The sequence below is a fragment of the Aspergillus chevalieri genome, chromosome 3, assembly GCF_016861735.1.
Source record: "Aspergillus chevalieri M1 DNA, chromosome 3, nearly complete sequence".
In the NCBI taxonomy this organism is placed as follows: domain Eukaryota; kingdom Fungi; phylum Ascomycota; class Eurotiomycetes; order Eurotiales; family Aspergillaceae; genus Aspergillus; species Aspergillus chevalieri.
In genome coordinates this window covers 2,989,768-3,002,508 of record NC_057364.1, presented here as the reverse complement: position 1 = coordinate 3,002,508, position 12,741 = coordinate 2,989,768, and the positions used below count along the sequence as shown (strand labels likewise).

The window sequence follows — 12,741 nt, the reverse complement described above, 5'->3', positions numbered from 1 at the left end:
TTTGCAAGCCATTTCCGGCGTCTGACGTAGGTCATATAATACAGTTGATGGCCAGATCGGCATGGCCATGTTGAGGGATCTGTGTACAGCTCTTCATCAACTTGGCGAAACAACAACTTCTTTCGTCAAGATGCAGATTAGGGTTTTACTAGGGCCGCGTGTTTTTGTTCAAGTGTAAACGTAAGGTGATTAGGCAGAGTCCCATTTGACTGGCCATTAGCTCCTCGCCACATTGTATCCTGTGCACACGCTACCCGACATTACCTCTTGAAACGTTTCGCTCAATGAGCATAGTGCGTCTACTATTATTGGGCAGCAGCGTGGCAGTGATTTAACCAAAGCATTCGCTTTCAGTAACCCCGCGAGTCATATCATTGCTCTGAGATACTTGTACTCCCAGCTTCGAACCACGTCCCACCTCCAAAGCCATGACACTGAGAAAGCAACCACATATTGCGGCATTTAACTGCTATGGGCATCATCCTTGTCAGGTCATCTTCCTTCTAAAGAATGGTGTGACCTTGCTCGTTTCGATACGAGCACAATCTTGGGTGCATGAGCAAGCTTTGGGCCGCCATGCTAGTCTTCATGCGTGCAACGTGGTCATCCATGTGATGATCACCAAGGGTCTGTTCTCACGACATGAGCTCGGACCTAAGACGTTTTTTCGCGCAATTTAGCATTTCTGCAGCTAATTTGGGGGGGAAGGGTGTTAGGTGTAGGTGAAATGTTGCTGTCACATTGCAGCCATCGTGTGGTCCTCGGAACCTGGATACCGTGGAATAAGACAAGTTGTCGAGGAGACGTGAGTGGCCGGAGTGAATAGCGATATATATAATGCATCGCAGTAAATTCAGTGCCCGAGAAGGATCTCCCAAATGGGAGCTCCTCGGACTCTTTGCGCCGCAGGATCAGTGGACCAATAAGTCGCCACAGGCCTAGACAGGGGTCTCAACGGGGTATTACAAGCTTAGGAGACATTTATAGACCAGCAGATATGGATATTACTATCCCACGAGTACTATTGGACTGCAAACCTGAAGATGTGGATGTTTCCAGCGCGGCTATCTCGGTTATGCACGTAAATCCCCACACACGCGGCTAGAACCAGACACATCGGGTTGGATCACTGCACATTCTCTATCAGAAAAGGCAGCCAAGAGGCGCATGGACTTCTATACAAAGTACTGTGGAGAATAGGGTTGAAGCTGCTTAAATTGCACCCAGCCTGTTCCATGGGACAGTTGAACTCAATGAGGAACTAGGATGTTATACGCGTATTCTGTGCGCAAGCCACACCTGGCGATCGCTTGCATTATCAGGGGTTTGAACCAACCTCTAGTGGATCGTGTGGAATATGATAAATAGCCCGGTTGGTTCGGGCCCAGAATGTTCAGCGCATAAACATGATTCGTCTCTTCATGCCCTATCTGGCTGAGGATGCGGTGCTGACTGTGCTCGTACTTTGAACCCTATGGCAGAATGACCCATTGCTGAAGCGAGGCTACCTCAATAGGCAGCTGTAAATCTAGATCCCTGTTACATTGTTCTATAGGAATTCCGCGTTTGCCGCAGAAAATCAGAGAGTACGTTGTTCATAAAGTTATGGACAGGTATACTATATCAGAAGGTTGATAAAAGACAACACATTCTTTTTCATGTAACAACGATCAGTCTTTTTCTCTTGGATTGTTGTATACGAGAAGTACTCGAAAAAAATGGATACCGAACAACATAGATGCCCTTGTCCCGCATGCCAAAATAGACAAGGTCTGTGGGCTCGCTCCCTTTGGCATCGTTATGCCTGTCCGCAAGAGTATGAGTACTGACCAACAGCAAATCTCTTAGCTTCATCGACCGTACCGGACGAAATTGGCCAAATCCTAGAAGGTATAGAATCTCCTCTTGAGAAACTATTTTTCTTCCACTTTTTGCACTCAACATCGCATATTTTGACGCTTCCGTCGGACCAGAATGAAGACCCGGTTATATCGGTTGTGACTCCCATGGCAGCCGAGCATCCGATGGTTCTCAAGGCTGTTCTCTGTCTGGGAGCCTCACATATGATGAATCACATGTCTTCCAGCGATACCGAGGCCTGTATGTTTGCTGGTGAGAAACAGAAATTGTTACAAGAAACAGAAGAGCTCCAAGACTCGCGAGTCACCGCTCTGCAGGACCTCGATAGCCGGACACAGGAAAGAAGAGCTGAATATGAAGCCTTGCTTACGAGTTACCTCTTATTATACCTCTACGAACTTTCAGAAGGGACAGATGATGAATCGTGGCAAGTGCGGCTTGGCAGGGCTAGGGATATCGTTTTCAGCGTGTGGGAGGAACAGCAGGGTGAATCTGACGAAGGGGATGACGAGGAAGATGAAGGTCCGGACCGTGAAGAGCTGGAGGAACTCGGATTCGATGGCTTTCTTATGCAATTTTTCCTCTACCATGACATCCTCGCCAGCGTAACTGCCCAGCGGCCTAAAAGCAACTTGATCAGCTGTCGGCTAGAGGCCTCTTCTTCACCCAATACCGATCAAAAGGAGCATATGTTCGGAGTGTATAACGGTTTAATCGATATCATTTCGCGCATCGCCTCTCTCCGTTCAGATGCCAATACAGCACCTCTTCTTCAAGCAACAGTAATCGCTGAAGCTGTTGGTATCTGGCAAGATATTGACGATTGGAAGCTCCCTGACAATGGAATATCAGAAGACTACCGCAACATGTGCGAGGCCTGGATCGCTGCTGCTTTCATTTGGTTATTTTCTATCGTCTACCCTGACCGGATTGCCGATGAAAAGGTGCAGACTATGGTCGATAGGGGCTTGCAATGCCTGTCTTCTGTTGAATTACCAGGTTTGCTATCGTTTACACAATTTCCGGTCTTTGTCATTGGGATGGCTTGCATACAGCAACAGAGCCGAAGGGTCAGCAAAGAGCAATTATATCGTATCAAGGAATTTCGTCAATTTCGGAATGCTCAAGTGTGCAGGGTTGTTATTGGATCTGCTTGGGAGGCATATGATACAGGAGACGGACATAGCTGGGATTGGATTCGCCTCATGGAAGTGCAAGAAACGAACGTATCAGTTACCTGAGTATATTTAAATAATACAATTGAACTTCTCAATCCGTTCCTAAATTGAAATTCTCGTTCGACTGCTCCATTCTTTTTAACAGTCCGTTATTCTTTTTGCCCAATATGAAGAACTCGCGGAGACCCTAGAAGTCATCATAAGTATTGCTAACATTGGAATTGACTGATCTTTCATCGGCTGTAGACTCCGCATTCAAATTTTACAGTACTGGTCGACTTGACAGTCCAACGCTGGTATATTTCATGGTTGAATGTGCGTTTCTTTCTTGTATTGAACGGACTTACTGATGTCGTAAATTGCATGGCATAACACAGAGTCCTGTCTCTCTGAGGTGAAGTGGTTTGTGAGCATATTTGCATCACGGGACACCGTAGCCCATCGACTCGGATTCCCAGGCATACTTCATCGTGAAATTGAGTTGCCCTAGCTTGCTTGCTACTGTGCATTGCTGCAAATTGTTCTGGCTTTCCTTAACTTGGCTCGGGAAGATGGTCAGCGAACGTTCGTGGTGTACTAGGGGACGTTTTGATGCTTGATAAATTGCGACAAAGCACTGGTATGATGGTGACAAGAGATATAGAAAATGGATGTACGTAGCACCTATACAAGTGAATTCACACGTTCCTCTAAAATACTAGTCTGTGGAGGCATAATATCAAGCTTTACTATAATGAATAGATGATATACATCAAGGGTATCATAACCATTGCGAGATATATACGAAAATCTGGAATAAAACATGCCAATCCATTAACTCCACACCACCATGCTAAGAAAAGAGAAGACAACTTCAGACAGCACCAGCAAACTTCCGACCAGCCCACAAAGAACCGTGTTCTTGATACTCCTGGCGGGTAATGGCCACTTTCTTTAGCTCGTCTCTGTTCGTTGCGAGTCGGGATGCGCCCAGCCAAGCGGAGCGAATAGGGCTGGGAGATTCACTGTTAGCATGCAAGTCACAAAGGGGACATGGGCTATTATATACTCTTCGGGGCATCGGACTCGAACGGTGCATTCAGATGTGGCAATCTGGCGTAGCTCCGTTTGTCTAAAAGCCATTAGCAAAAGCATATATGGCAAGCTAGAAAGAGCGCATACAATCTCTCCATGAACCCGGGAATCAAGGCGTTCCCGCCAACGACCAAGACGTTCGCCAAAAACACTGGATGTAACCCTGGTGGCAGCACAGACAGACTCTGAAGTATAATATCCGATATACCGGCTTGCTTCATGCCAATATCACTTGGCGTGAACAGAATCTCGGGTACTGTAAAACGTTCATTTCCCAGAACCAACACATCCTCGGACAATGCTTCAGCGCCGGCCTCCCCAGACAAGACACTCTTCCTCTTCTTCGCACCCAGAAGCGGATCATGTGGTCGCATGAAGCCCTTTTTGCCTGCGTTGGGGTCCGGAAGTACATAGTCGACCACAATCCCTTCACCAGGGTCAGGTTGGTCACGCTTCCGGTTCCCTTTCCATGTCCGTTCCATGTCTCTGGAGATGTCGTCACTCACGAAACAGACTGCCTCCTTGACCTCGTTCATGATATATGTTTCGTCAACCATGTTGTATTGCCGCATCGATACCATCTCTTTGAGGTAATTTGTCAAGTGTTTCCCTCCCAAATCGAGCCTGCGGATCGCGCGCTGTAAAGGTTGTCCTTTATAGACCGGGGTGACGGTGGTATGGGAATATCCGGAATCGACAACAAGTAGGCATTCGGCGGGAGACACAATGGTATCTGGTTTCTGCGAAATCGGATCTCCAAAGAGCGAGTATACTTCGTTCCAAGCGTTCAGCGACGGACCTAGCGGAAACAAATCAGTGAGAACCGATCTCAGAAAAGAACACTTTCCATATTCCTATCCTTACCCACGCATCGCAAATACCCCCCGAAACCCCACTCCTCCATAACCATCTCATCCGCATTCTTCTGCAGCACCGGCAAAGCATTCGGCGCCTCCGTAAGCACCAACGTCGTTTCCTCGGGACTCGCAATCCTAAACTCCTTACTCCGCACCGTCTTTTCATCGAAAAACGAATGCTCCCAAATCTCTTTCTGTGCTTCCCAGTTCACGATGTATCCCTTTTCCACCGGGCGCCGGAACATCATCTCATTCAGGTCTGTGGGTTGCGCGTTGAGCTGTGAGCCGATGTAGATGCGGTTTCCACGTGTTTTTGCGATTGTATTTGGTATTGTGTTGCAGGTTGATAGTGGCTCTTCTGAGGGAGGAGATTCAGGCGCATAGCCTGCTTTCATGGTGTATGCGCCATTGTCGATGATGAAGGTCTTCTCCGGGAGGGATCGCGCTCGCGCTTCGGTGGTTGAGGATTTGTTTGGGAGGCGGGGTTTTGTAGTCCCCATGATGAATCAATTCTGGTTGCGATATTAAACTCTTATTTTGAAATCATAATAAGAGATAAATTCGAAAAGTTGCGCTGGAGTGCTGCAATTGACCTGACAGCTTCTGACGACGGAGATCGGAGCTGAAGCTAAACGTTTCCCCGATCATGGTCCGATTAGGAAACTAGGGCTCTTGATTAGGGCACTACGAGGCATTCGAGATTTTGCATGCTGAACTTTTTGGTTTCTCTTCTATATAGTGTTTCGTTTGATTATTGGTACCATTTTCAGGGGAATAGCATGGAGTATAGATTATTATCTTATCACTGCGCTTCTTGCCTACAAGTGAGCAATCCGCGTTCCGCCATAGGACATTTTCATTAGAATATCTTATACTAAAATACCTCAGCATGAATTAAATCATTTAAGAATAGCTGTTCATTTATAATACTAGTTGACTCACATATGTCCAGCAGTAATTCGCTGTGAGGCAAGGTCCTTGCAGGTGACCCCGCCAAGCCCTAATCAGCAGCCCCGCAGTCCCTCCGAAATTTCTCTCCCGCCGCATCCAACATCAACCATCTAGAGTTATTCCTCTACTCAACACCCGACAATACCACGCGCACCACCAGCCAAAATGCCCCAAAAACTCTCCCTCGTCCTAACAACAAGCCTCACCCTCCTCGACCAATTCCAAACCATCATCTACTCCCCGCCCCAAAAACCCGTTCCCAACGACACGGACGATGCGAAGAGAAAAGATGACGCTCTGTCCCTCCTAACAGCCTCCTCGCATGCTTTACACTCACAAGTTACGAAACTTTCGCTCCTTACTATCACGGCGCCATTTACGCGTTCTGCTATTTGTACGGTGCTTAGCGCGTTGAATGAATCCGTGCTTCCGTCGCTTGTTACGGCTGCGTTACTCGTGAACCCGGATGACTTTACGAAGGCGTTCCACGCTGAGATTCAGATACTGGCGAAGGCAGCACTAAAAGAGCTAGCTGCGCTGATTGGTGAAGTTAAGGGTGTCGCGGATAAGAATGATAAAGCACAGAGTGAAGGGAAGAAAGAAGAGGATCTCTCACAGGCGGAGAAGGATGTTGTGACTGTTGCGACGGGTCGGGTTTGGGATGCGTGCGATGTCCTTGTTGATGTTGCGACGAAGGGGGTTGTGGGGTTTGTGATCCGGCGTGTTGAGCAATGGAGGGATCTTGTGAAGGATGCGGTTGAGGAGATCGAGGAGTGGGATCCTGATGAAGATGATGATTTCTTCGATGATTTGCTGGGTGAGGACGGGAAGGGTGCCGGTGACGACGAGAGTGATGAGAATGATGATGAGGACGAGGATACGGCTATTTCGCACGCTCGCAAGAAGTCGACTCTCCGTGTTCTCAAACCCGTTGCGCAAATCTTCCCCGCCATCTCCACGAATCGGTTGAAGAATGCCGGTAATGCTCCCGTCGCGTCTAATGCCAATGTCCGCAAAATCGAGTCCCTTATGGTCAACTTATATTCCATCCCCGAGGATATCGACGAGGTAGCAGGTGCGCTGTACGAAGCAAACTGGGAAAAGCATACACGGTTCCTGGGCAAGATCAAAGATGATGCTGCGAAGGCTGTTGGCCTGGTAAAGGCTCCTTGGGGAGCAGAGGGCACAGTGGACAAGTTTACGACTTGGTCGAAAACTTGGCTAAAGGTTGTGGATGAGGTTAGCAAGTCGATTGATGAGACAAGCTAGTGCGATCATGGAGTCTTAGATACGAATAAAGCAAACGCATAGCCTGGTGCACGTCTACAAATTCTCCAAATTTTGAATTTGCTATGTTTTGTCTATATCCAATTAGTAGTACATATATTATTAATCCCGAAAATATGCAAGAAACAACAGAAGCGCAAATGCCCGCTTCAGAATATTTACACATAAAATGTGGAACAAGGAATATAGCCACATCCAAAGACGACGGCCAAGTACAACCATCTAGCCTACCTTAAAGCGGACTCGCTTATTCCTCAAAATCCCCCTCTTCATCTGACTCCAACTCACGAAGCTCATCAGTCGAAATCCGATCCTTTAACCACTCCAAAACCGCATCCGTACCCTTCGCAACAGTCTGCCATCTTGGAACCCGGAACGTATTGCCAGCGACCTCAAATCGTCTCAAAGCCGATCCGCCGCCCCAGTTCTTGCTGGATCCCTCTGCTCTCAGCAAGCCGACCTTCGGTGGAAGAGCGTTAATGTTGTTGTTTCCAACGTCTAAGACCTGGAGGCCTTGGACTGCCTCGAATTCCAGGTTATCGAACTGGTTATCGGCGGCAATGAAGGTCTTTAGATTGGGGTACATCTGGCGAGCCGCGGGAACATTGCCGGTAAGGCGGTTGATGGAGACGTCTAGAAAGGTGAGTAGTGGGGCCGAAAGGTTAGTTAAGATAGGCTCCATGGTGGCGAGGCCGGTCGAGGTAAGGGTCAGGTTCTGGAGATTCGGGAGGGAGATAGACGATGAAAAAAGAGCAAAGCTGTTCAGCGGGTTGTGTGACAAATCGAGGTCAATCAGACTGTGAGCCAGCATATTGAGTGCTGGCACAGGGAAATTCGATAGCTCATTATGCTGCAGATAGAGACATCGAATATCCTGGGAATTGGCGATTCCTTCGAGCTGCTCTGTCTCCAATTCCCGCGTTTCCGTGTAGGATCTATCAAGAACTCCTCCCGGTCTAATCTGCCAAGAAGTGGTAGACGTAGTGGCACTCGCTGTTGTCGTTTGGGCTGGACTCTCGGGTAGATCCACAGCTAGAGTTTCAGCTGGCGTTTCCGCTCGAGTTTCTGGAGCAAGAGTAAACTGGGTCGCGACAGAGCCTTCGTCGTCGTCCGTATCTGCTTGGATTTCTGGTTCGCATCGGTTCCGCAGGGCCTGCTTAATCTCATCCGTGGTCATACTCAGGAACTTCCGTTCGCGGATCGGATTATTGGCGATACGGAACGTCACCAAACTGTCCATCAATCCAATCTTTTCATCCAATCGTGGGATGTTATTTCCCGTTAAGTCAACGTTACGGATACTGTTGAGTTCGATGAAGCCTTGTGGAATCTCGCTCAGAGAGTTGTCCTCCATAAGCAATGACAATAGTGCCTGCCAGGTAGAGACATTCGGCAAGCTTTTGATGCGGTTCACACTCAAGGACAGAGTCTGTACGCTAGGAAGCTCGAGCTGGTCGTTGTCTGACAGCTTCTCCAACGCATTGTTGACAACGTCCAGGTTCTGCAACGCACTCAACTGCTGCACAGTCGCAGGAATCAAAGTTCCTGCCAACTTGTTCTTCGGTGCACGGATGTCCCTCAGAGGAACTCGACTAAGAGCCTCAAACGGCAGTGTGACCATTTCATTTTGACCAATGTCCAGCGATCTCAGAGCACTTAATTCTCCAAGCTCTTCGGGAAGCTCCGTGAGGGAGTTTTCATGCAAATCCAAGGCTTCCAGATCCCGAAGTTTGCCAATGGCAGAAGGGAGAGCACCCTGTAACTGATTCTTAGCCAGCTTCAGGTCGCGCAGCCACTCCATTTCCCAAACCACATGTAGATCATCTGTGGTCAATTGGTTGTTGGAAAGATTTAAGCTATGGAGATGTTGCAGCCTTCTGAAACCCATAGGAAGAGACCGGAGCAGGTTACCATGGAGATCGAGTATCTCCAAGCCACCAAATTGGATTCCCTTCTCTTCAGAATCGTAATCGACATTCTCTGGATCAACATCAGGAAATGCAGCGTCCGGAATCACCGTTAATTCGTTATCCGCAGCAATGAATTTGACCAGGTCCACGCATTCGTACCAATCGGTGGACGAGTCAGGATTGAACTCGTACATGGTCATGACCTCCTGCGGGATCTCTGTCAGAGACATGGCCGCAATATTCAGAATACCAGAGGTCCGAGCAGACTCCACGCGCTTCCGAAAAAGCCCGTGATTAGAATCCTTGGGCTGCTGGTTGAAAGGATCGGCGATATCGAATGGGTCGGCAGGAGCTGCTGCTGTTGTTTGTGTGGCGTTCTGTGCCGCTGCTTTTCGGGCGGCCTTGGCTTTCGCAATGCTGTCCCTCAGGGCGTTCGATGATTTCAAGGTCTTTCTTGTTTCGATTTCCGACTGTTGCTTCACTGACAGGTCCGGGGCCGTAGAAGTGGCCGACGACTTTCTTGAGTCCGCGGAATGTGGTGGGCGTTTGAGCGAAGAGTTCGATGGCACTTTCCGTGTCTTCTTCACTTGTAACGTCTGCGCCGGGAGTGCCATGTTTGAATCTGCTGGTTTCACGGAGGGTGGTCTGCTCAGAGACTGGCGTGGCTTTGGCGCGGTGGCCGCTTCCGTGCTCTTTGTTCCACCATACAGACTCGTTCTCGTAGAGGGTCGCCTCAATTTTGAGGGGCTTTCAGGAGCTGCTACTGCTTGGTCCTGGTCAGTTGGTGTGCTGTTCGTGGGCAGTGTCGGAGTTGCTGATATCCGGGATCTGGATGGGAGGCGCATTGTGGACGGATGCTGGGAGGACAATAGATCGCTACCAATCGGTTGGCGAGCGAATGACGACACCGATGGGGATCGCGAGTAGTTGGTCATGGAGGAGGTCGGACGAGACGGGGAGCGAATCGGGCTCGTGGCGTTGAAGAAACTGGACTGTCTTCTCGACGGAGCTGGCGAGGGCGGGATCTTGGATAGCGTCTCGATCGTCCTGTCTGACAGCGATGGCTTCTCCAACATGGTACGCCCGCGAGTATCTGAATCATCCAACTCCGATCCATTGGTATACACAGTCGAAGCATCATCATCCAGCTCCTCCGCTTCTTGTCTTGCAATGTCGCTCACTCCCGTCTGGGGTACTCCGGATCGACGGTACGTGCCCTTCAGCGACGATGATGGACTAGGAAGGGCCGGCTTCTTGAACACAATATCTTCGGACGGTCTGCGCAGCTTGGTAGCGTCAAGGCCTGGATCTGCTTGCAACCTTTCCCGCGATGGTGAAGGTTTAAGCGATTTTGACGCGGTGGACGTAGGCAAAGGCAATCGGGAAGCTCTTGGGACCGGCCGCGGGATCCCACTAGGTTTCATTGGTGTTCTGGGTTGATTATCCATCTTTGCGCATTACTTGGATTTGCACGTCAATGCGGACGAACAGGAGGGGGGTGCGGATTGGTTGGGGCTGGTTTGCGGATAGCGGGCACGAGATCAGGGGGAAGCGATGGAGACTCCCATTTCTAGGGGGAGGGGACGGATTGAAGGTCGTAATAAAGAAGATAGAATAAGCAAGTACGTGGCGAAATACCCCGCCAGAACGTATGACCGTATCAGAGGAAGCTGGTCCAAGCTGCGATACGGAGAGAATTCAAGTGCTTGTCTTTGCCTGGAGTTGTTTGTCCTGGTTGTTTACATTGATGCCTGAGGCCATTATCGGGATGGATGTGGTGATTCGCTTCATACTGCTCCGTAGATGGTTAAGGCCTTACCAATTAAATAGTGAATAATTACTGTGAAATGATAGACGAGTTCCTGAATATAGATAGCGGTGGTACCATGGTACTACTGGACAACTGCAAAGGAAAAGTCATGTGACCTACAATGAATATATGGGAGCGGATAATTTGCACAGGTGCTGCATAGCGCATTATGCCCTGCCATTTTTTTGATCCTCATTACGGAGTATGGGGCTGTACTCAGGACTTTAGTGAAGCACATTGAGTCAGTGAGTTGTACTCCGGAGTACTCCATAGCTGAAGAGCTGTAGTATGATGATGTGTAGTTCTGCCATGAATCTTATACGAGTACCTGATCTCCTGCCGCTAACTAAAGCATGAGGACTCTCGATGTTTCAGGGCTTTCTCAGTCGAAATACTGTGAGGCATGTATACAATTTTGAAATCCCGAGCCACTTCTTCTGTTAAGAATTGGAATGACGCCAGATCCGCTCGAGACGGACGGATATCTCGGCCACCTCGCAGATCAGGCTGGTTTAATGATCTACATTGCATAAACCACTATAGCCGTGAGTCGCAACCATTTTCATTAATAATGCCGGGGAAATGGAGAAGAGGGCAGCTTGTTTCCGAGAGATCCGATGATTGGCGCATGTCGGTATGCTTCTAGATATGCAATGTAGATCAGTCTGCAAAAGATATATAGCTGGTGCTCTGCCAGAGTTCTGCGAGGTGAGATTCAAAACATACACTCTCTACCATTTCTTCTTTCAAACTTGATCGCATTTCTCCCCATCCAGATGCGCGCGTTCTCATATATCCTAGGCTACAGCAGCGCCTTGCTAGCCTGTCTTCCCACATGCCTCGCCGCACCGTATCAAAGCAGGAATGCAGGCCCCTATGACGGCGCACCAGTATCGACTGTCTTCCAGCTAGACCGTAATCAAACCTGGTTCGAGAACCTCGTGGTACAGCGCAATGGTAGCATCCTCGCAACTCGCATCGACGTTCCGGAACTCTGGTCGATTGACCCAGCAACCAAGAATGGTACCAGCAGTCAAGGAGTGGGCTCGTTGCTCTACAAGTTTCCCAACGCCACGAGCCTCCTAGGCATCGCGGAGCTTGAAAGAGATGTGTTCGCGATTGTCTCGGGCAACCTTTCTCTCCCCAGTACTATATCGACACCGGGATCCTACAAGATTTGGACCATCGATCTCGCCGGCGAAAAGCCCCATGCGAAACTTCTTGCACCGGTTCCCGGTGGGGTGTTCTTGGATGGGCTGGTCAAATTCAGTGATGATCTCCTCTTGACCACGGACGCCGGCAAGGGCGCCATTTGGCGCGTCAACACCACGACTGGAGAAAGCTCCCAGGTCTTGTCCCATCCGTCCATGAAACCAGCGGATGGGCAGCCAATCCTGGTAGGCGTGAATGGATTGAAGGTCCAAAATGGTTACATCTATTACACCAGTACCACCAAAGAGGTGTTTGCTCGCTTCCCTGTCGATGAGAACGCGACCCCTACTGGCCCTATCGAGGTAATTACTAGTGGATTCACCTTCGACGATTTCGCGTTGGCGGACGATGGCACGGCGTACCTGTCGACAAACCCACAAAATCAATTGCTGAAGATCTCACCGGAGGGCAAGGTCCGCCTTATTGCTGGAAGTCAGGTTACGAAAGCTGTCGCAGGGTCTACGGCAGTTGCTTTCGCCAATGATGAGCAATCGATTTTGTATGTCTCGACGAGCGGTGCGTCGGTCGAGCCGGTCCTTTGCAAGACGGTGGAGCCTGCCAAGATCGTGGTTGTCAAGCTGAGAGGGGTATCTTGAGCTGAG

General features: G+C 49.3%; 5 protein-coding genes across 5 annotated transcripts; 3 read left to right on the top strand and 2 right to left on the bottom strand.

Annotated features, from left to right (window-relative positions):
- Positions 1 to 1,718: 1,718 nt before the first annotated feature.
- ACHE_31067A (uncharacterized protein) lies at positions 1,719 to 3,101 on the top strand (the record flags this gene model as incomplete). Its single annotated transcript, XM_043277756.1, has 2 exons — positions 1,719 to 1,770; positions 1,849 to 3,101. 2 exons carry the CDS (start codon positions 1,719 to 1,721, stop codon positions 3,099 to 3,101), a joined length of 1,305 nt encoding a protein of 434 aa, XP_043135602.1.
- A 790-nt stretch (positions 3,102 to 3,891) lies between these two features.
- arp6 (actin family protein) lies at positions 3,892 to 5,469 on the bottom strand (the record flags this gene model as incomplete). Its single annotated transcript, XM_043277755.1, has 4 exons — positions 3,892 to 4,030; positions 4,087 to 4,149; positions 4,200 to 4,911; positions 4,977 to 5,469. 4 exons carry the CDS (start codon positions 5,467 to 5,469, stop codon positions 3,892 to 3,894), a joined length of 1,407 nt encoding a protein of 468 aa, XP_043135601.1.
- A 616-nt stretch (positions 5,470 to 6,085) lies between these two features.
- ACHE_31065A (uncharacterized protein) lies at positions 6,086 to 7,189 on the top strand (the record flags this gene model as incomplete). The annotated part of the gene is made up of 1 exon (XM_043277753.1): positions 6,086 to 7,189. One exon carries the CDS (start codon positions 6,086 to 6,088, stop codon positions 7,187 to 7,189), a length of 1,104 nt encoding a protein of 367 aa, XP_043135600.1.
- Positions 7,190 to 7,454: 265 nt separating this feature from the next.
- On the bottom strand, positions 7,455 to 10,565 carry ACHE_31064S (uncharacterized protein; the record flags this gene model as incomplete). The annotated part of the gene is made up of 1 exon (XM_043277752.1): positions 7,455 to 10,565. One exon carries the CDS (start codon positions 10,563 to 10,565, stop codon positions 7,455 to 7,457), a length of 3,111 nt encoding a protein of 1,036 aa, XP_043135599.1.
- Positions 10,566 to 11,703: 1,138 nt separating this feature from the next.
- Positions 11,704 to 12,735, top strand: ACHE_31063A (uncharacterized protein; the record flags this gene model as incomplete). The annotated part of the gene is made up of 1 exon (XM_043277751.1): positions 11,704 to 12,735. The coding sequence occupies one exon, from the start codon at positions 11,704 to 11,706 to the stop codon at positions 12,733 to 12,735; it is 1,032 nt and encodes a 343-aa protein (XP_043135598.1).
- Between the last annotated feature and the right edge of the window lie 6 nt (positions 12,736 to 12,741).